Source organism: Podarcis tiliguerta (genome assembly GCF_965153285.1).
Source record: "Podarcis tiliguerta genome assembly, chromosome: 1".
In the NCBI taxonomy this organism is placed as follows: Eukaryota; Metazoa; Chordata; class Lepidosauria; order Squamata; family Lacertidae; genus Podarcis; species Podarcis tiliguerta.
The window spans coordinates 60,784,647-60,808,424 of record NC_139534.1 but is presented as its reverse complement, the minus strand read 5'-3'; the positions used below and the strand labels follow the sequence as shown (position 1 = coordinate 60,808,424).

Genomic DNA, 23,778 nt, shown 5'->3' with positions numbered 1-23,778 from the left:
CAGATGGATAAAAGACAAAAAGAACAACAATGCAAGCTTACATCTGTTTGTATAATGCTCCATGCATTAGTTAGGCCAATATTTCCATCAGTTCCATATAAATGAAGCCCTTTCTTCAGGTCCCGCTGAGCATACTTATCAATCTGGAAATGAAGCACATACGGTTGCATGTAAGTATGCTAGACCTTGAAAACTCCAAAATGACACTTTTAAAGCAGACTCCTCTGAAAAGCCATGGTGATGATTGCACTGAAGGTGGGATTTGTGTGCAAAATGTGGCAAAGAAAGAACTAGGTGGGATCTGGGCAAATGTGCATCTGATGTGAAAATGGCCTCAACACCTAGTCCATATCCTGACTTTTCTCTGATTCTCTGAGCCATGGATCTGGCTTTTTTAGTATCAAGGAAATTTTGAAGGAACAATGCTGGCCTTTTCCATTCATTCAGGCCTCATTACTTAATAATTTTGCTATATAGAGAATATTTATTGATGAGGATCTTGCTTTCTCTGGTGTAGAAAAGATGCCTCCTTCCTTACATTTTTTTAGCACATTCTGTATTGTATAATAAGTTTCAAAATAAGGGTGTGTCGAATAGCTCAGTATTGTGGAACATTATCAATACTGCAGAGCGGGATAGATGCATTTTAGACATCACATTTCCCATAGCAGTTCACCTTAATAAAAAATGGTTATTTCTATATGAAGAGCTTAGGGCAGAGCCGACATGCAGAAGCCACTTTTCACAAACATTTTGATCCCATGAGAAGCACTATGAACCATGGTCACCCAACTAAGTGTCAAGGAAATATATCCTGCCCTCTGCATTTGCATGTCTATATAGCATCACTATGCAGTCAATTCTAATTACCTATGGTGGCATTGTCATGAACCGAGCACAGGAAGTATTTTCCATCACTCTGAACCAGCTTGCTGGTGTCATGTAGCCAAATCTGACAGGCTACGTGGAAATTTGCCATCCTCTATCTGATACCTCACTGGCTTGGATCATGTAATAAGGGAGAAGAAAACTGTGCTGAAGGAACAGCCAAGGGGATAAAAATGAGTTCCCTGGGTGACCAGTGAACGTAAATGGGCACTCATTTTCCTTAGTAATGGAGTTAATTGATAACAAAGTACACCCCACTTGGAAAATAAATACATTTTTAAAAATCAACTGTGGAAGTAAAAATAAAGAGAAGGAGTGCAAAAAAAAGGCAGCCATGAAATTGAAGGCATCTGACAGGTAAATAAGATATGCCAGCTTAGAAATAAGGCAGCTTGGAAATGCTGATCTTCATAATAGGTGGCTGCTAGATCAACGTACACTTCACCTGCAGATTAATATGGAATAGGAGTGCCCAAACTAAAAAAAGCAGAAAAGTGTCTAAGCAGCAAACTTAATGAAATGCAAAATGCCAAGGTTGCTTTTCTGCAAACCATTTGACACAGTTGCACGGCATGATAATCCCTCTGACTAGGATTCAGATGTTGCCCTACTTAATGTAATCTTCATGCCCTGTTTCAGATCAATAATTTTTAATAACCCCAAGTCAACATTTGTAAAATGCCTGAAGGATCCAGAGGAATATTTTGTTAGCTCAGGTGTGCTTTAACACATTTTCTCATTTTACCATAATAGATTGCTTAACCATGCATTTCTGTTCAACATTGTACCATGTAAGAAAATCACTAATGTGCAACTTGTATAAATAGAAATCAGTAGCAGCAGGTGACAACATCTGGGAGATCTTCACCTTTTCCCAGGACACAAGTTAACATGAGTGACAGGAAAAAAGCTTATGGGTTAATTAATACCCCTCAAGGCACAGCAGATTTTTCTGGCTGAGCCCCTTCCCACTGTGCTAAAAAGCCCAAACAAATATGTGCATATATTGCATGGATTATTCTCACTGTATTGAAGAAATAGTTGCTATCAGTTACTATACTGATGTCTGGCATGAAGGTGTACCAACCACAGACTGATCAGAAGCAGGTTAACCACCAGGGGTGGCCCAGTTTTCAGAATACCTGGTTAAAAACAGTAAATGCAAGTTGCAGCATGCATTTCATAACACCAACTTTGTGCCACGAATGTTTACCAGCTTGAATATTCTGAATGATTAGCCATTATCACTACTTTAAACACCACCATTCTTGATTTGACTTTGCAAAGCATACTCAGGAGTTCTAGCAAATACATGTTGTTGTTGTTATACTTATTTATACTATATCCTGCCCTTTTCCCAAAGACCGAGACTCAAGGCGGCTTCCAGATACAATAGAAAAAATTTAAATAGCCTTAGGAAGAGCAAAACATTCTGGACATGCAACTGAGATAAAGTCTCTTTCATAGCTCAGGGTATCATACAGATAAATATGCTGCAGATTACAAAATGCTTAAAATGCTACCTTATTATAGCAATGCAACTCATATAAGCAATGACAGATCATTCTAATGTTTAGTTACAAGAGCATCTGAGCTACTGTAAAACATGCAAGATTTTTTTTAAAAAAGTAACCAACCATTTAAAATTAACCAGATGCCTTGTATCTTATTTTCCAGCAGATCAGTTCATATATGTGTGAGGCTGATTTTTAGGTGTCCTCGTTTGGGCATCTACAGTATGTGCTTACATTCAGAGTTGTCCTTTCTTCTCCCACTCCCAACTATCCATCCATCCAGTGTAGACAATGGTGCATAATAAGCTATACCCTCCACCTCAACAGTTTTGGAATCTTGTCAGGCGGATGATGTTCACACAGCTCCAGTGACTTGTATTTGAGAAAGTAAGAAATATTTCAGGTAGCTGCTGGGGGGTGAAACAGTTCCAAGAAAGACATCAAGGAAGAGTTTGTGCTGTAGGAGTCTTTCTAGCTCCATTTGCATCAATATATTCCTCACAGCAGCAGCAGGGTGGAAGGAAAGTAGTGTTATCTGTGTTTAGAGCTGGGGAAAGGCAGAATGATATAGGAGGCGCTTGGACTCTGGAGGAAACATAATGCTGCCTGCTGCAGCCAGTTTTTATGGATTGGAGGGCTGTGAAGCCAACAATGATATTGGCTGCCTCCTGTGATTTGAGAGGAATGGTAGTTGAAGGTGTTGTGGTCCTGGTCGTCATTCCTACAGGGGACTCTGGGCCTGGGTATGGGAAAGAGGAGTGACCCATGGAATCTGGAGGGCATGTAAATCTAACAGAAGAGCTCTTCAGCCAGTGGCTGCCACACAATGCCTTCTGGGAGCAGGAGGGGGTCATTGGTGGACTCCTAGTGAGGCCTATTAAATGAATACATTGCTTCCCACTTAAAGAAGTAGTCTTGAAGTGTTTACAATCAAATAAATAAATCATGTGTGTTAATAAGTAATAAAATGAAAGCTTGGAGTGGAGAAAAATGCAGAGACTTTTCAGCTTTGAGGCAGAGGAGGCCATGGAGGCCATGACTCTGTGGAACTGTTGCCTCCCTGTGGAGGAGGAGCTGTGGAAAAACAGCTTCCAAAAAGCACTGGAACTTAAAATGTAGATTTAGACACTATGAGCAGATTCTTTGTACCTCAGCATCACAAGGATTTCTTTATTAAATACACACCCATCCCTAATTTTTAGAAACAATGTCCTTAGTGTCATTATTACTCCTGTCCAGCACTGAGCAACAGTGTCTGGATGAAGGAAGCATGGGTTGAGATATATATATATATATATATATATTGCTGAGCTTAACAGCAGCATTCCCATGGATTCCCACCTGTGGACAGAAATTCTAATTTCAGGCCCCACTGCTCTCTAGTGCATCACATTCTCTTCACCCCCACCCTCCCAATTACTGAGAGCCCAAGCAGCAATTATTTCATACTGAGGAAAGCCTCCTAGGCAGTGTCTTGATATTGGTAAGTAAATATTTCTGACCTTTCTGATGATTGCTTCCCTCCTCCCCACTAACAAGGGAGAAGAAGCTGTAAAGAAATGACAAAATATCCAATTGTTTCCCACTGGGTGAAACTTCTAATTTCATGCCTTGATAATCATTCTCTACAGATAGCGCGGAGCTGGAAATTGAATGTAAATAGAGAGCACCTAATCTATAAGGTCATTTGCAGGAGCCCCGCTTTCTCCTGGGGAAAAGATGTGATTGATTGTACTACCAGATGAGGACAGCTTAATACTGGGCTAGGACATTATTCAGTACATGAACTGGCCATGAAAGTGAACGTTACACAGAGACTTTATTTTAGGCTAAAGGCTGCACCAAGTCCTGGATGTGAAACTATATCAAAGGCACACCTGCCAGGGGAGAGGCTAATTTGGGATCAGATCTGAATTGTTTTAGATCATGGGTAGGCAAACTCTACCCATGTGGCCCAATCACCTTCTAAATTCCTGATGGTCCGGGAATCAGCATGTTTTTACATGAGTAGAATGTGTCCTTTTATTTAAAATGTACCTCTGGGATATTTGTGGGGCCTGCCTGGTGTTTTTACATGAGTAGAAGGTGTGTTTTTATTTAAAATGCATCTCTGGGTAATTTGTGGGGCATAGGAATTCGTTCATTCCCCCTCCTCAAAATATAGTCTGGCCCCCCACAAGGTCTGGGGGACAGTGGACCGGCCCCCTGCTGAAAAAGTTTGCTGACCCCTATTTTAGATTCACATTCAATTTCAGAAATTTGTCTTATACTGTATAAATAAAATCATTATACATGGCTGTACTTTTTCATTTATATTTTCTGTGTTTCAGTTATTTCCCTTCCCTTCCACCATCCCAAAATAAAGCACCTTGCTGTCTGATCTGCTGAAGATCTTTTAAGCTGGCAGCATTTCATATTGACTAGCAAACTGACCTGGCATGCTGCTGAGCAGAAGAAAGCATTTGCAATATCAAGGCATTACTTTCCAAGCTTAAAAACAGAAATCAAGAGCGAAAGAGTAAATCAGCAGTTTAAGATGCTGAGATAATAATTAGGTGTGACAAAGGTATAGGTTGCTAAAATACCATATTTTGCAGGACGATACAAAATCTTAAGCTGCAATGGGAAATGACATAACATGCACGTATGGGACAGAAAAACCACATAGTCAGGTCTTGGCCTACTGTTGATTATGTAGCAGTTCTGCTGCTGAACAGAGGCTGCTGTTCTAATGGGTTGTTACTATTAGGGCGACTGAGCATTTATAGGCCCTACATCACCCTAAAGGCTGCAGCCTTTGAATCCTGCAGGTATCCTAGGATCGGCTGTGCAGCGGCTCCACCACTCACAAAAGATCACATGGGTGGTGTTAAGTTGTGGGTTGACATAGCAGACGACACAGCGATTTCTCCAAAGCAGCTCTTTATTTTGTAAGCTGGAACAGAACTAAGCTGAGGAGCTCAGTCAGCCTGCTTATATAGAGCTCCAGAACAATTGTAACTGTTGCAACGTTCTAAAACTATCCAATCACTGAACGTCACTTTTCGATCCTTCATTTGCATACAAAACTATCCAATCACTGAACGTCACTTTTCGATCCTTCATTTGCATAACTATCTACAGTATCCCCCTGCTGGCCCAGGGTGAGAACTTTAGTACATAACAGGTGGAAATTGTGGAAATAAAGCATGAAGAAAATACATGTCATATATGGACAATAAGGTAGTCTACTATTCATTTTAATGCTGACTGATTTTGTGATTGTAATAATCAGTTCACCCTTGGCACTGGCACATCATATTAAGTCAAATATTGTGGGCGCCAACCACACCTTCATATAAGTTAAACAGCCAGTAATTAACTTGCTTTGTCAAAGCAAAGAACAGGAACCCCTCACAACCTGGGATGAACTTGTCAATAGAGATAGAATTCCAATTAGCTTTTACAAAGGCTACATGAGGCAGAAGCAGATCAACAGGGAAAGTCATCATTTCCATTGTTAAAACTAATGACCACTGTATGATTTTAAATTGAGCAGAACAGAAACACTGTGTATATAATCCCAGGCAGGAATTGTCAGACAGCAAAGGAAGAGCTTTTGGTTTATGTAGAGATGAAAGAATTGGACTTATGCCCACAGAGCCATTTGATGAAGCAATCTCAAGAGAATAACCTTTGGGTCAATTACCTGTATTATCCATTTAGTTAACATAGAAGCAAAGAGGGTGGGGGAGTATTAATACAAAAATTGTACAACTTGGGGATAAAAATTATACTATTTGAGAATCAAAAATACCCTACTGCTGAGTCTAAAACAGCAAACTACAGTGGTCAAAATAAAAATGGTTTTCTAAATTGTTAATATTCTCTTCTGCTGCTTTATGGTTTTGTTGGTTTGATGTTTTAATAGTGATTATGCACACTGGAATGTGTGTTAATTGTTAGGAATTGGAGTATGATCAGTTTATATTATGCTCTAGTGCATACAGTTTTTGTTATTTCTTTGTGTTATTGTAAGTCACCTTGAGACCTTTGTGATAAATGTGATGAATAAATAATCAGAATAAGATGATGAAATTTGCAGGTCTGAGTCCTCTATCTGAATTACTTTTCTCAGCAAAGATTTCACTACACTACTAATCTAATCTATACTGCTGACCTTGTTTCACAACCTTCACCAACCCAGTGACCGCCAGATGTTTTGGACTACAAGTCCCATAAGCCTTAGTCAGCATGCCATACTGGCTAGGCCTGTTGAGAGTTGTAGTCCATAAAGTCTGGAGGGCACCAGGACGGTGAAGGCTATTGTATGGTGGCTGTTGGGAATGTTTCTCAGCCCTGGACACAATGGTACATTATATGATACAATACCAATATGGTAGCTCCTTAACTACCTAATTTAGCTTGGTATATTGCACACATCTTGGACACATCTTAACAAAGCACTAGTTAAGGAAGGATAGAACCAAATAGGAGCCCAATAGGAACCCAATGTGACCATGATGTTAACCTGGAATCAACTCAAGTGCGGGATTGTATGAGAAATTAAGTCATACCAAACTTGTTCAAGCTGACATCTGCATTTGGACTGAAAATGCAATTGGAAAACACTATGAGATCATTATGCTCCATACAGTGTTCGAAACTTCCATTGTTCTAGGTGCTTTTTGTGACAGGGAGTTTCATTAGCACAAGCAATTTCTGGGCTTTGGGCACAGTACTGCGCCTAAAATTTCAGCTTAATCTGCAGAGTGGAAGGAAAGGAAGAACTTTTTCTGTCTCCCCACTTTCAGCTACTCTCTGAAGACTGGAGAAGAGACCCTCCTAAGAATATTAGGGGGGTTGGCAGGGGAAGGACTAGACCATGTGAAAAATGAACGTAATATTTAAGCTGCAGTTCATTCATTTTCAGCTCTGTATGCTTGTTATAAAAAAAAACCACACGCCTAGATATTCCATTGTTGCGCCCATAACCAAGGATTATGGTGCCATTTAGCTCCTAGCTCCTAGTTAGAGGTTACAAACCTCTAACACTGGCTACATAAAAACTACACATGTCATTTCCTCTCCTTTCCAGACTCACTAGCATGCAATAACTTGTTTTAATGCCAGGTCTAGCCGTAGAACATGGGAAGTGTGTGTTGAACATGAGCAGAGTGCTTCGCTCTCCTGACTGTGTACTTGCACCTAGACTCTGCAAACCTGGGAGTGGGGCGCATTGTCATGGCTGCCTCCTTTGCAGTTTTAGTGGCATAAGTGTATAAAGGTAAAGGTACCCCTGACCAGTTTACCCAAACCCAAATGTAGAAGGATCTATCAAACTGGATATAACATAGTCTTCTTGCTCATGGAGTTATTCCATGTTTGTAAGTCAAAGGACGTTGAGGAAAGACTATTCAAATTTTCTACTGTGCTGTCTACAAGACTGACCTGAAACTGGAAAATAGTGAATATATCCACCACCTGTTGATTAAACTAAAAGTGTGATTTAAAGTTTCATTTCTGATTAGTGCCAGGCTGAGGTATTCAGCCCAACAACTTCTTTAAGTTGGGTGGAGGGATAATAGCCACTTAAGATTTTTGTGATCTTTGAAGGCTAGGTGGAATTTCTAAAATAAAAAGTAAAATCCAGAGACAGCTTGCCTGACAGATGAGAGGGGGCAGAGAGTTGTAGTTCAGTTAGTATTTATTTTCCCTTAAAAAAAAAAAAAAAGCTTCGCTGCCACTTTGAGCAGCCACTGAGTTTCAATAAGAGGCAGCAAGCTGTTAGTGACCCTCAAAAGTGGCCCAGTGGGAGCAATGCCATTTCAGAAAAGCAAATACCATGGGACCACTCTTAAAGGGCTAGCCCAATTAAGAGCTCTTGCCTTCTTTGCCTAAAGCTCATCAAAAGGGGAAGCAGAGTGCTGCCCAGAAAATGCAGACAAGACAACCCCCAAGGCAAATAAATGCCAGTTCTGTTTGCAGTTCTATCAGGACGTCAATGAAACAAACAGCCCACGAGATCAGTTATCAAAGTCAGCATTTGCCATAGACTTAAGGTTCAGATCTCTCTTTCACAAGGAATCCTGCTGGGAGACAAGCTGGGGTTCATATTCATAGCATGCAAAGATGGCGCAGTGTTTAAAAACCTCATTTCAAAGTCAAGGAAAGCAGAAGGGGACAAAGATAAAAATCAGGGGTCATAAACCGCATGCAATACCCATCTGCAGAATATTTCACAGGGCACAGACAGCACAGCCTACATCCTGACTGACCCTTCCTTTCCCTGCCAAAATATATGGAAGAATAAAAAAGAACGAGCAACCGTCTGTACAGACCTCATGAACAGATTGCTAATTCGATGCATTTCAAGAGAGCTTGACTCTTCTCTCTCCAACAGCTTCATTTGTTTACTCATCCATAGGACAATTTTAACTGGGTAGTTCTAATGTCCTGCTATACACCTGAGAATCTGTGGTACATATTACATATAAAACTTCATCATGCTTAAGCAGAGACCAAGAAACAGGCACATTTAGATTTTGGTAACAGCTCCAAAAAACACACCTCCTTCTGTGGAGGTGTTGTTGTTGTTGTCTTGTCCTAGCAAGTGTTAACTAATTAAAATAGTTGTAGTTCTGCCTAGCTGCTTGATCACAGGGGTCAAAGGCAACTGATAATATGCAAAAATCAATACATAATAAATGCATGATTTTTTTAAAAAGGCAGTAGCGACTTACAAAGGCATTGGGGGTGGGAGCAATGATGGTGTAAAAATGTCTCTCTCAGCCTTAGATGTTCTGTTATGACTTTGGAGAGTCCATGGTGAACATAAACGAGAATGCCCCCCCACCCAACACACCCTGATGTGTGCTGCTTTGCAGAACCAGGTGTTTTTGTTCCTGGGTATGAATGGGTTATCATCTCACTCAGGCAGGTGGGTGATCTGCAACTCCTGCCTCTTCCTGGCGACAGGGAAGGCCTAATGAAGGCTCTGTGGGAGGGGAAGTGATAACAGAAAATATCCACTCCATGGACCTTAATGACACTTTTTCAACTCTCCTATGCTTGGGAAAAAACACTTTAGTAAAGTAGTGTAGGTTGCAAATAGACCACAATTCAATCACAGTATTAAAAACATAGGACTGTCACCTGACAATCAGTTGATCATGGAATGGTCATTTTCCTGGCCCAGGACTCCTCGGAGGCAGAGTCCTGTGGCAACAGGAGCTCTGAGAAGGACCCACTCCTTAGCCCAACCAATCCCAAGTGAATCTGCAGACACTTCAACCTCTACTGAGCCCCAAGGAGATATTTCTGCCATCAGACTTTGATGGGTGGCCCACAGACTCTTGGAGGGCTTAAGAAACCCCTGAGGGAAAATCCCCACAGCTGGGAACTCCATTATCTGGAAGGAACCAACAGCTGCAGAAGAAGGAGGCACTCAAAGGGCAAGGCCTCCAGTTAAAGATTACGTAGCCTTCATATATTTAAAGCACATTGTTTCCCCTAAAGAATCCTGGGAACTGTTGTTTACCACTCACAGATTTACAATTCTCATAATCCTTAAACTACAGCTCCGATGAAAGTTATATGCTTCAAATGTATATACAGTGGTACCTCGGGTTAAGTACTTAATTCGTTCCAGAGGTCCATTCATAACCTGAAACTGTTCTTAACCTGAAGCACCACTTTAGCTAATGGGGCCTCCTGCTGCTGCCGTGCCGCCGGAGCACGATTTCTGTTCTTATCCTGAAGCAAAGTTCTTAACGTGAAGCACTATTTCTGGGTTAGTGGAGTCTGTAACCTGAAGCATATGTAACCTGAAGTACCACTGTAGTACATATGCAGCCTAACACGGTATACAGTGGTACCTCGGGCTGCGAACGGGATCCGTTCCGGAGCCCTGTTCGCATCCTGAATGGAACAAAAGACGCGAGGGCGTGTCTGCACGTGCGCGGTTTGCTGCTAGCGCGCGTGCGCGTGACATCATTTTGAGCGTCTGCACATGCGCGAGCAGCGAAACCCGGAAGTAACGCGCTCCGTTACTTCTGGGTTGCCGCGGAGCGCAACTTGAACACGCTCAACCCGAAGCACATTCAACTTGAGGTATGACTGTACTCAATACCTTGTTGAGATAACTTAGCTGAGTGAGTACTATCCATGGTCCTGAAACCACATATTGGTCTTGTGGTTTTGTTAAATTTTTGCTACTGCTCATTTTATAACTGATTGTTTTGAGAATTTATATTATATTTTTATTGGTAGAATATAGCTCTATTTCAACTTTAAATGCTGTCACAGGAAAGTAAATCAAATCATTTTATTAATAATAAAACACAAAGCCAATGGGTATCATTCTCCTAATTGTTATATTCCTGACTTCTTGTAGCTGCACTCATTCCCTGGTGAATCTTTGGATACCATCACTTTGGATATGTTGCCTTCCCAAACTTTCTAGAAATGACCTTTCTACCTTTCACCATTCAGGGTTATTTTTTCCTGCAGGTAACTTGGCTTGCCTTTTGATTCCACTCTCTGAGAGACAGTACCTTCCTGACCTTCCTTTTGGTAATGCACTCTTGAAGGTTGGCCCTTCCTATAGTAAGAAAAAATCAGAACTGAAAAACCACTATCTCTTGCCTTAACTACTGCATCAATGCAAAGCAACTAAAGTGGTGCTTACTAGCCATTTCCATTGAAGTTATCTTAGGCCTTGATACCTTACCTTTGCATTTTTCAACTCAAAACTGCCTAGAGATTTACTTGGCAAATCGGGGCTAAAATATTAACAAGCTTTTATCTTAACTGCTGCAAGAACAGCAACTTAATACCTACTTTATAAGCACTATTCCAAGCTTCTCCTGTTGGATGAAAAGGTCTCTTTGCCTTAGGTATTCATTTTGCACTGTTTTTAAATCCATCTTTAGTTGTTGTTGTTTTGTACTGTTTTAAAATTATTTCAGCTGCTTCTATATGTTTGCAAATCACTTTGAGACACATGAAAAAGGCAATACATTCACTGTGGAGGAAGGAGATTTTTTTTTTTTTACGTATGTTCACAGAATGAAGTACCTTAATCTGTTTTTAAACTCACATTCTCCAATAGTGATACAAACATGGTGTGTTAACTGTAACTTCATATCATATTATTTTGAATATATGTTTGTGTTCACTTGAACCTTATTTTTTGGGTGTACAGGATTTTTAACGCCCCCTATCACTTACATTAGCCCAATTTATTTACAAACGAACCCAATTTATTGGTCTGTTTATTGCACATTTTCAAACTGCCCCTCACAAAATAAATAAAAAAAATGCTCACAGGGTGATTTACAAAAATAAAGTAACATAAAAACATGGCAGGATTCACCTAACCAGTACCAACAAACATCTACTTGTGCAACAGGGCTTTTTCCTCTCTCCTCCTCCCATGAACTACCTCAAATTGGCTTGTGGGGAGTCAGGGGAACCCCCAGAACAGTGCAAGAGGGAGGAGGGGAAGTCATTCCCTCTGGTGACATACACAGACAGAACATCTAGAAGAGTGATGTTGAATTCCACTCATAATGCATAGCACACAATGTCATTTTTAATGGAACATAAAAATATATGGCAGAGAGGCTGAAACAGCACTAAACAACTGATTTCCTTGCTATGGGAATGCTGTAGGAAAACACAGTGCATGAGGTTGCACAGGTTAGTCTTCCTTTAGAATTGTACCTTTTTAGGGTCAGTTAGGCTCCCAAATATGTAGGTGGTTTACTACTAGAGAATGGCAAAGAATGAATTTGCAATTGCAATTTCTGCTTAAGTATAAATGCTATTTTCCATGCCATCAAGTAAGAAGAGGAAACCATCTGAACAAGTGGCAAGTCCACTGAGCACAAAACTTATTAGCCTGTTTTTTCCTGTATCTTTCACAAGGCCCAGGGCAAGAAGCTGCTTCCCCAACTAGAGTGCTCACAAATAAACAGAACAGGCTGTATGTAGTGCAGTCATATTCATATCACCAATTTTAATCACACTTAAAGCACATAACTTCCCCCACAGAATCATGGAAACTGTAATTTCTTAAGGGTGCTAGGAACTGTAGCTCTGAGGGGTAAACTACAGTTCCTAGGATTATTTGACTGCTAAAGTGAGATTATACATACAGAGAGAGAGAGAGAGTAGATAAAACATACTTTGTACTAAGCCAAATGCAGCAATGGCTAAAACAAGTTGCAGCACATTCTGCCATTTCAGGAAATGGTGAAATAAAGGTCCATACACTAATTGGAAACAAACAAGAAAACGGGTTCTATTTCACTTTAAAACCCTTATGTTCACCTGAAGCCAGATGTTTTCTCAGGAGTGGCTCCTTGCTAGACAAGCTCAGACACCACACCACAGAAACTGCATTTAATGGATCTAGATGGCAAGTCAGGCGAGCTAAGCCATTGTCAATTATGATTAAGGTTACCCAGAAGTGGCCTCTGTCACAAGTGGTGAGTTGTCTCATCATTCACCAGAATGAGCAAAGACTCCCACAAAATGGTAGATCTTTCACGAATGATAAAGGGGTTAGGAGCAACTCCATGGGCTGTGCTGGACAGGATAACTTCTCACTTACTTTGCTTTCATTTGTTTTTGATTGCCCTCTCTTCAAAAGGGCAATCCATTCCTCTCCTAAAGTAGTTTCACCAGCATGCTAGTGACAGAAATAATTCTTTGCCAGTATAACATGCCAAAATAAAATAAAATAAAGTCTTCTGAAGTAAAAGAAATATCTAATAAAATATGTGACCCACCCCTTTTCAGGGCAGATAAGAATATTTAGATATGCCCCCAGTAAAATTCAAAATTTGTAGAATTCTTCCATGATGGATAGAATATTGACATTGGGCAGACAAGTTTTCCGGATACCCTAATAGCCAAAAATAATGGGAAATATGGTCAAAATTCAGAAGACCCATCTTGTTATACTGGGGAGGGCTCCAACAAACAGCAGGCCAAGCAATCCATGTTCTGGAACAGAGGGCGAAGAAGTCCCCCCTACACACCTTTGATCCAGTCTCAAGGTGTGGGGGGGGGGGATCTGCAGTGGTAGGCAAGGATATTAGCCTTAAAATGGGATGAACCACATGTGCAACAGAGGCTTTTTGTTTTTACAAAAGCAACAACCACCACCATTAGATTGGTGGAAAGGGGTTTTTCCATTTGCAGCAAAGGAAATTGTGTGGCTGTTGAGAAAACATTTTATAGTGATGTGGTACCCTTTTATCAAACACTCAACAGAATATAAGTTACAGTGGCATCCACCAGACTCACACTTGAAACTCTGGAATTATGTTTTCCCATAGGAATCTGTGGCTCAGAGGAGATGGGTGGGTGGGAACTGTTTATTAAAGGGGGTTGTATCTTTTTTCAAAAATTTATTATTTGAAAAACCAATTAAAAATATTTTTAAAAAAGAGAAAATGCAACATTTACTAACTTGTAAGCAGATCAAAAACAAATAAAAACATAATAAACATGAAAAATTGTGGCCCAAGCCGGCTCATTAAAAGCCAATCTCGAACATTTTGTCTTGTCTCAATAAAAGCAGGTGGAAGTTTAACAAATGAAAGGATGACATTATTATCTAGATGCCATATGCAAGCTTTATTTTTCTCAGGTTAAAAAGCTGCCTATTCCACCATGCTGAGAATAAATCCAGAGTACCAGAAAGTTCCTGGCTGGTGGCAAGAAGTGATTTTAAATTCCTCTACAAGGGTTAAGAGCAATTTCTACAGAGCCCCCCCCCCCCTTACCCCATTCATAACCAACAGCAAAGGAGAGTTGATGAAGAAAGTGCCACCCTTGAAATTACTTTGGCCTTGTAGTTTTTAACTGTCACAGGCAATTTCTTTGAAATATAATTCCTGATTTGCTGGCTTCATTAAGCTTTCACAAGTAATTTTAAACTTAAACCACCATTGGCAAATCCATCATTTATTGATAGAAACATTAGGACAGTAATGGAGTGTGACTCACGATGAAATAAGATAGAAAGGTATGAATGGGTGGATGTAAAAAGACTCCTTTTCCCGCCCTGAACTTTTCCTGTGGCAAATCATGCACCATAGTCTCAGCCTTTTTAGATGATGTTTAAGATCACCCTTAAAGCACTGTCTCCGCAGTGCCTGGAGACAGGCAGTTGAGTTGTGTATCTATAGCAGTGACCAGAGGAGAAACGACCACTGGGAGGAGTGTAGAGAGAAGAAATGCTATGGTGCATCTGCAGCAGCACAACTAGATGCCTTCATCTGCCCCAACTGCAACAAAGCATGTCTCTCCTGCATCGGTCTCTATAGCTACAGCAGGCGCTGCAGCCATCTAACACACTGACCTTACCCACAAAGGCACACTCTTCCATTGTGTCCTGCGACAGACGGATGCCAACAAAGCTTGCAAACAGGTGTGGCAAATGTACATACATAAACAAACAAACATAGAACTTCCAACCTTCACTTCCAAAACAAATATATTCTCTATTTACTTAAAATAATCCTTGAGTCACTAATTTCAAACCCATTTGCCTCTGCTCTCTTACATTAAAAACATGAGATTGAATGAAGTAAGGGTGGAATAATATACCTTACCTTTCCACAAGCTCAAAGAGGCTCACGTCATCTTTTAAAAAGCAACAGGCTGCCTTTCAAAAATGACCAGAAACTTCAGATACTTCAAAATGTAGCTAGTAAAGTTCTGACTGGAGTTGGGTTTTGGAAGCATGCGAGTCCTCTTCTGTATTCACGCTACTGCCTATTCCCACACTCAATTCAAAGTGCTAAGTATCTCCTTAAAACCCCTAAATGGGTTCTGGTCCCAAGTCAATCAGCTATACACTCTGGTTAGCTAGAGAGTCCTTTTTCATATCCCACCATCACATGAGCCTAATTTCTCTCTCCAGTTCTCCCCCCATTAAAGGGGTAAGGGAAATTCTCAAGGGAGTAGGGGGAATACACCAAAATGTTTTGGGCAAAGGATCTGGCTTACCAGATATGCTGCATGTCAATACTTCCAGAGATAACTGGGCCTTCCTGCTTGAGGGCAGGCCAGAATGCTGATGGGGATGGTCTAATCGACATCTTGCTCAGCTCCATCAGGAATTGCAGCAGGATGGGCTGGTTCTAGCACACCTTGTGTCCGCTTTAAAATGAACCTCATTTAAATCCATATCAACGAAAAGAAAAGAACTCACACTGAAACTCACCTACAGGTGGTACCTTACACCAAGGAAACTAGCGCTAATACACCCAGGAACCTCACCAAAATGCTGGAGAGGGTGCATCTCCACAGGCACATACCTCCACATGTGGTGGGAGTGTCCCAAAATCCAATTATTCTGGACAACAGCCATACAAGAAATGTGTAAAATAACTAAGCAAGTAATAGACATCACCCCAGAATTGGCCCTACTAAACATTTTCCAAGACAACAATGCCCATTTACACCACAAAGAACTCATAACCCACCTACTCGCAGCAGCCAGAAGCATCATAGCCAGACACTGGAGAGACCTGTCAGGAGTAAGTATGGACCAATGGTACCAAATAGTATGGGAAACAGCCCTACTAGAAAAATTAACTAACAAACTGAAACTGACACGGGGACAAACAGAAGAAGACGCCTTCACCCCGGTATGGCTCCCCTTTATCACATACACAGCCCAACAGGACAATGACAATAATCCACCAACAGCATATAAATCAATATGGCTAACCTGATCCAAAACACCCACCCACCTCACTCACATACGAAAACAAAGATCACCACAGCCAATCACAAGCAAACAATCACACCCTAGGCCAACCCCAACCTCTCTCACCACCAAAGGAACACAAGCGAACAACACAAACAACGCTGACCCCAAACTCTACATACACTAAACACAATAGAAACACCGCCACCCAACCCCACCCCCTTCCATTTCCCCTCTCTCCACCCCCCTCTTTCTTTTTTCTTTTCTTCTCCCCCTAATGCCTCAACAAATGAAATGGATTTGTAAAACAACAACGAGGCATTACACTTACTTCTGTAAAACAAGAAAACCCTTAATAAAAAAATAAATAAATAAATAAAATTACAGGGGGGGAAAATGAACCTCATGGGACCAGGGAAAGTGTGAAACATTAGAAATAAAGGGGTGTGTGGATATTTTCCCAGGCTCCCCTCTGCTTTCACAGGCAGTTTCTATTCATCCCAAATTGCTGAGAAAAGCTGTGCTGAAAATATTAGCCCAGCTCAAGTTGAAAACAGGTTTTCAAGATGACAAGTATATTTGTGAGGCTAATGACAGAAGCTTAAAAACAAAAGAATAAAAACAAAAATAAGCCCACTATGCATCCAAGTATAGTATTTACTTTACACATTGTGGATTTCCTACACTGAAATTTCATACATATATGTTATCATATTTCACAACTGTATGTATGTGTAGTGCATTCAGTGTACTATTACATACACTGGAAAATCATGATTATTTGTACTCAGGAGCTACTTATCAAAAAGGTGTGCAGCAGTCTTGGAAGAGGCAAATTGCAAGCCCCCTTCACATGCTAATCAAATGAAGGGAGCTCCACCTGAATAAGGGTGAAGCAGGATCACATAGCTGGCTCTGGCTCCTATGGGCCTGTTGCTTCCCTGGTCCTAACAGTCGCTTGTTAGCCATTGACATCTGCTGGGGACAGACTACAAGAGCAAACTTCTTTCCACATAGGCTGGAATCCTGATATCAGAGGGCTCCAGCTCACAAAGAGGTCTATGGCAGCACTCAGGTTTCCCTACACAGCTGCCAGTGCTTAATGTGTGGACCTCAGGAGAAAAGCTGTGTGATGCTGTCTGGGGCTAGAGATATGCCCCACTTCCCCTTAGTTATGTGAAGGGGGCTACAGGAGAACACAGATTGGCTAGCATCTTGAGGGGTGTTTGTATTAATATAGCAAGCAAGCGTATGAGTGTAATGGCATGCAAGCAAAACAAGCTCATTACACTGTGAACAATGTGCAAGATGTCTACAGTTTTAAAAGGCTCATTAAAAAAAAAAAAAAACACTTGGAGAACCTGTCAGCGCTGATTTTTACAGGAGAAACCGGAACATAATGTTTATCATTAATAAAGGAAGAAAGGGAAAGCGAGTAATAAAAAGAATGAGGCCTTCTGTGCGGATAAACCACCAGACTCATGCAGAGTCCGCTACCAACCATTAACCTGCCATGCCTAAGCAAACCTTGATGCAGGACAAAAGCTTGTGCTGCTCCTTAAAAAAAAAAAAAAAAAAGCTTTCCCCAAAACAAATGAACAATTGACCTCCGCACTCTCAGTAGCTGTCTGTTTTTAAAGTCCTAATACGGGTGGAGCAAGGGCACTCAAAGTAGCTTGCCCACCTCCACTAAATGGAGAATAGCAGATTAGGCAACAACTGCTGTGGAGCAATTTCACAGTTGATGCCCAGCAAATAATCCTCAGTCAAATGAGGAATTATTCGCAGGGCACAACCTGAAAATGCTCCACAGGGGCAGCATTTATGCAGTCCATTGCTACACAGTAGTGAGGGTTACAAGGAAACACCGCCTGCAATAAAGCCAGGTGTCAGTTAATATTTCTAAAGCAAAGCCATGTTATTTTTATTATTATTATTTTTATTAGCAGATGCTTGACTTCAAGTGTTCAATGGATCAGGTACTGCTAGTAATTTTGTTTGTGTAATTCTCATTCAGGGCTGGTTTATGGAGAAACAAGTGAGGTGTAAATTTTCAATTTGCTACCAAAATCTAGTGGACCAAGGACACCAAGGGTGCCTCCAAAATGGTGCCTCCAAAATGATGATGCATGGATGGTGGATAGGTAACATTACCAATATGTACCACACACACTTCAAAGATGTGGTCCTGCTATCATACGTCTTGCTGTGACAGAACTGTCGGAATAGGGTAGGGTTATGACTAGGGGGTAGTGCTATCCTAGCCATTTAGATTTGCCAGGAAGGGAGCTAGGAAGGAACAGAGGTGCCTCCCCACTGATGGAGAAGAACCTTGTGGGCATAACTAATAGAATGGGGGGGGGGGGGTTTAAAAAAAAACCAAAATCTGTGTGGCAAAAAATAGGTAAGTTTGTACCCCTTACACAACTCCTGTCCCTAACCGACATAAGTCAGAGGAACCTGGGAGTTGTGGTAGATCTGCCACTTTGAGTGTGCGCACACACACCATGCTCCACATAGGATTGCACTCTTTGTTGAGGTCAATGGGACACGTTTGTCATGGCTTAAGCCTCATTGATTTCAGTGGGCATTAAATTCAACTAACTTATTCTGGATACAGCCCATTGTTCTATTTTCTCAATAAATTAGTTGTGCCTACCACATCACCCATTTCTTTCCACATGTCAGATAAATCTATAATGGAAATCTTGACATTAATAGCACTTTATACTGCTCCCTCCCTCAGCTTCTTGCTAGTTTCAAAATGTAAAATAAAATTAAGTTTTTTGGGGATTCATTTTTAAAGACAATTTTTCATCTCAAAAAGCGAGGACAGCATAAGACCGTGCTTTCAAATTCATAACAGTTAAAAGCCTCCTCTGCTCTCTATCCCTCCTGTCTCCAAACTAAATATATAAAGAGAGATTTTAGGAAAATTAATTGCAATAGTCTGCCTTTATGAATTTCAATGCGTGTGCAATTCATTTTCCCACAGACAGCAAAGCAAGAAGGAGATCTTTTGCTGCCAAGGTGACAGGATTCATGAGCAGACCTGCTCAGGACTAATGAGGAATAAGTAGAGAATCCTCATTGGGGCTCTCCCAGGGGAGCTCTGCTTTCAATCACATACCATCATTTCTGCTTGTCAGTCCATGCCGCTGTTGGTGTAGAGGATATTAATGAAGCAAATGAGTATTGTGGTTTGAAAACAGACAATTCTTGCTGCTCCTTAGGAATGACACAAAGAACCCAACCTGGTTGTTTCCGAAAAGGTCTAGCAAGGTATTCTGCAGCTCTCATAACTGGCTCAAAGGGGTATGTGTCAAGGTCCCAGCTGAGAGAGTCTTCATCAGAGGAAGAGGCTGGAGATCCCATTCAGGGCCCTGCTTCCATGGAGAAACTTGCACCAGTCCAAAGGCATCCTCAAGAGCCCCAGCACAAAGATGCCTTTCCTGCTCTTCCACGACCTCATCCTGAGGCCTGCCTTCAACCCTGATTCTCCTCCAATGCATACACCTCGGGCCTGAGGAGCACAAGTGGCAGTGTACCAGACAGGAAGCACTAAGTTGCATCCTTTCTGGCTGTCAGAAAGGAGGAGATCTAGCTGCAAGCCACCATCCTGCTGCATGCATAGGACCAGTGAGTGACTCAATACATCACTAGGTTAACATCAGACCTCATGAATGCTTTAGCTCCAGCTACACTGTTAACTCTGGCTCCAGTCACCGCATCTGCGGCTGGTCATAGATATGCAAACTGTGAGGTCCAACCATCCACACTCCATCCCAATATTACTCAACCTTTGAGTGTTATGTAAGTGAAATTCACACCCTCATCTCCAGTTTATCTCCAATAGGCAAATACTAATCTTTCCCCTCTGGTTCTACCACATCATTATTTGCCTGGAAGGGCTGTGAAACTTGAAATGGCAAGTGCCCCCTATGAGGGGCGGGGGGGCTACAGACAGCTTATAAATCCCTTAAATCCAAACATTTAGAGTCATTTTCCTAAACAAATGCAGTGGGAAATAGTAAGGATTTTTTTCCTTTATCATTTTCAATTTTGTTTCCTATATTGCTTTAACAGATGAATTCCATGTCTAATGGCAACTCAATCATTAATAAATTTCCAGATATTAGTCTATATGGTGAGGCATATTCATTAGCACATACAAATGATTGGTGAATTTCTGCTTCCAGAGGAGATGGTTTATTTAACACCTCACTTTGTATGGTTAGCGTTGGGGTCTACATATGATTTTTTAAAATGACCTATACCACCTTCAGTTTTAGCAGCTAGAGAGACATGGTGTATATATGTTGGCATTCCATTCCACCTTAAGGAACAGGCATGTGGAATTGTTGTGTGTCACATGTCTGTTTACATTCCAGCACAGTATGCTGGGAATTTCCGTTTGTGTATTGCTTTTGCTTCTGCTGTTCGCTCCGAGAGGACATGAGAGAGAGACAACATGTTTCTTTGTTCTGATTCATGTTTAATAAATCTGTAGCTGTAGCATGACTTCACACATCTCACGCCTACTTCTGTGTGCGCAGTACACTCTGCTAATTACGTGCCCTGGCTTCTGAAGCTCGGGTCGCTGACTTACGTCGGAGCACAGGCCGATGAATGGAGACGTCCGAGCTGGGCTTGCCTGCTGGCCTCCCAGACCTCTGCATGTCGACAATATATTGGCTTGTCAGCTATAATTTGATCCTTGTAAGTTTTTATTGTGAAAGCAATGGGTAGAATGTGTGATATATATATTAGACCAGCTCAGATGGAGATTTTTAAAAATCACTTCCTACTTTACGCAGTTTAAGTATTAATTACCAATGAGTACAGAATGGCAATATTTTCAATTACAACATCAGTTGGTGTCTATCTATGGGGCACCTGCTTTGAGTGCTTTGGCATCTTCTAAACTATAGGAGGGAATTACTGGATCCGTACAGAAGACCAAACTTAAAACCACTGTTTATAAATGCTTAATTAATTTTGGTAAGGTTCAGGAACTCAGAATAAGGTTACCCGGCATCCCCGTTTCCTGGGGACAGTCCCCAGATTTGCAAAACAGTCCCCAGACAAAATCCAACTATTTAGTAGGAAGTTGAATAGTGTCCCTGGATTCATTGAAAAAAATCTGGTAATCTTAATTTAGAGAAGTGTGGAGCAGGGAATTATAATTAGTATTATGCAGCCTAAACAATGGGAAATTGTTTAGGCATACTGCCTGTGATATTAGAGATAGTACATAGCCATAACAACTAAGTAGCCCTTGATAGCCTTATTCTTTAAGGATTTGCAAAATCCCCTTTTCAAGCTGTCCAAGCTGGTGGCCATTAATACCTATTGTGGTAGCACATTTCATAAATTAGCTATGCTTCTGAGTCGGTGTTTCTAAAGGCACAAGCCTCAATTCTGCGAAAGTTAAGAGGGTGGAATCAAAACTTGAAGTGACCTGCTTTACAGTGATAGGCTTATAATCACAGAGGCTCTTTCTGTAAACCTTGTCTGCTAGGGCCCCATACTCTAAGAACATAAGAACATAAGAAGACTCCTGTGGCATCAGACCAAAGGCCCCTTTAGTCTAGCATCCTATTCTCAAGGGCTATGAAGGCTGATATCAGAGAAACTGCTGTTGCATTCCAACTTTCAGTGCTGGCTCTCCTCTTCTCATCAGCTGAATGACTAATTTCTGAAAGGCAACTTTGTGAGGAGCTATCCTTAAAGAAGGGGGTATATAATAGCATAAGCTAAATAAATGACATATGGAATAAATTAACAAGGCAGCTATCAGAACTGCTGGTGTGGAGGAAGAACATGCAAAAGTCAAACAAGCGGCAAAGCAACTTTCGCCAAACCTGATATATCCTCCAGATGTTTTAGGCTAGAACTCCTATCAGCCCTAATCACCACTGCCATGCCCAAATCTGGACAGCATCAAGTGAGGGAAGGCTGCTGCAAAGTCTCACAGATGATGACGCATAGTAGGGAGCAATGACTCAGTACCCAAAAAGCATTCAAAATGGATGCCATACAGATGCTGCACAGTTTCAGCTACATCATTATCTTGTATGTGTAAAGCTGACATTTTCCAGAGCAGGAAAGAAGGGAGCATCAATTTTATTTTATTTTTAAAATACATCTTCTGTCACTTCTTTGTGCTCATCTGTGGTAACAGAAGTCGTTATGAAAAGGTTGCCTCTGCTACTTGTACATAAATCAGCATCCAACAAGACTGTAAACTCCACAGCCAGTGAGGCCACATTCCACTGAGCACAGCCTCCGAAGTGTATTGACACCTGGTAGCTGAATAGCTTGTACTGTTGGTAGTAGGAGAACCTTAGCTGACTATTACTTAAATATTAAACGATCTTTTCAATACATTTGGCGGCTCTTGGCAGCTATTTTCCTTCTCCTTTCTTCTCTCATCACCCCCACCCCCTGGGAAAATCAATTTATTTCTCTCCCTCACTCCCCATTTCGGTGCTCTGCCCTTGGAAAGTCTTACGTTGCTTTGTTAAAACATATCAGATGCTCCTTCTCTGCTGACTGCAATATTCATCAAGGCGACAGTCCTGGAAGGAAATTGCAGCATGTTCTATCCTTTGCTGCTGTCAAATAACAGCATTACTTTTGTTGTATCTCCCACTGAAAAGGTTGCAGTTAAATATTGCTTTAGTAATTTGGCCTAATTCTGGTTTTACTGCAGCATTTCTTCAAATGCCTATGAAGGAAACTAATGTGTCAAGCAGAGGATCGAACTAACATCTCTCTCCCTGCCATAAGGTCTTTTCTCTGACATGTTTCATTACTCCCTCTTTCATTAATCTCTGGGTGGGTAGGAATCAATATTCTCTTTTCCCCAAAGTACTTCAGTGCTTTAATGCCCACCCCCATTTCTTATGATTTAAATAATTTCCCAGCTTATACTACTAAATATTCCAATCTGCACTCCTATAGGATCTGAAAGTGATTTACATTCCTAGAAAAAAGAATTCATAATACGTGCCCTTTAGTGGCCTGGAGACACTGCTTGGAAGACCAAGTGTGGCTAACGACCTTTCCAATCAAGGGTGGTAGCCATGGTGGTGAAGCCACGTGTTTCCCCCTTACCTAGGGTTGCTTTTTAAAGGAAAACCCGAAAGTTTGTTGAGCTTTTTAAAGACAACCCCTATTGACTTGCCTAGGATCCAGGACAAAGCACCACCTTTCTGAAATTCCCCCCAGACGTCAATTCCACCTTTGAAATCCCAGTAATGTATGGGAAATTCCAGACATATGGCAGCCCTACCCTTACCACTAGATTACACAAACATCAGTGCCAAGTGTCTTTATCTCATTTTAACATAATCTGCAATCAAATCATAGAATTCTAGATTTAGAAGGGATCCCAAGGGTCATCGAATCCAAGCCCCTGTAATGTAGGAATCTCAGCTAGCGTCTCTCTGACAGATGGCCAACCAACCTCTGTTTACAAACCTCCAATAAAGAGTTCACCACCTTAAGAAGAAGAACTTAATGCAGCTTAAGAATTGAAAAGAAGGAGTAGTACAACAACCACGAGGTGTGTATGCTTCTGTCGTGGAGACAGGAACACACAAGTCAGTCATTCTCATTTTTCCCATGCAGTCACCATTGTGTGAGAACAGCAGGCCATGG

At 41.2% G+C, this 23,778-nt stretch overlaps 1 protein-coding gene across 11 annotated transcripts in view; it reads right to left on the bottom strand.

The window, feature by feature from the left end:
- TSPAN4 (tetraspanin 4) overlaps positions 1-23,778 on the bottom strand; it is a 503,822-nt gene that overhangs the window by 12,029 nt on the left and 468,015 nt on the right. For all 11 annotated transcript variants that reach the window (XM_083428340.1, XM_083428342.1, XM_083428336.1 and 8 more), the window contains one exon: positions 42-143. In XM_083428340.1, coding sequence (XP_083284466.1) covers positions 42-143 — 102 coding nt within the window. The remainder of the gene's footprint in view (positions 1-41; positions 144-23,778) is intronic.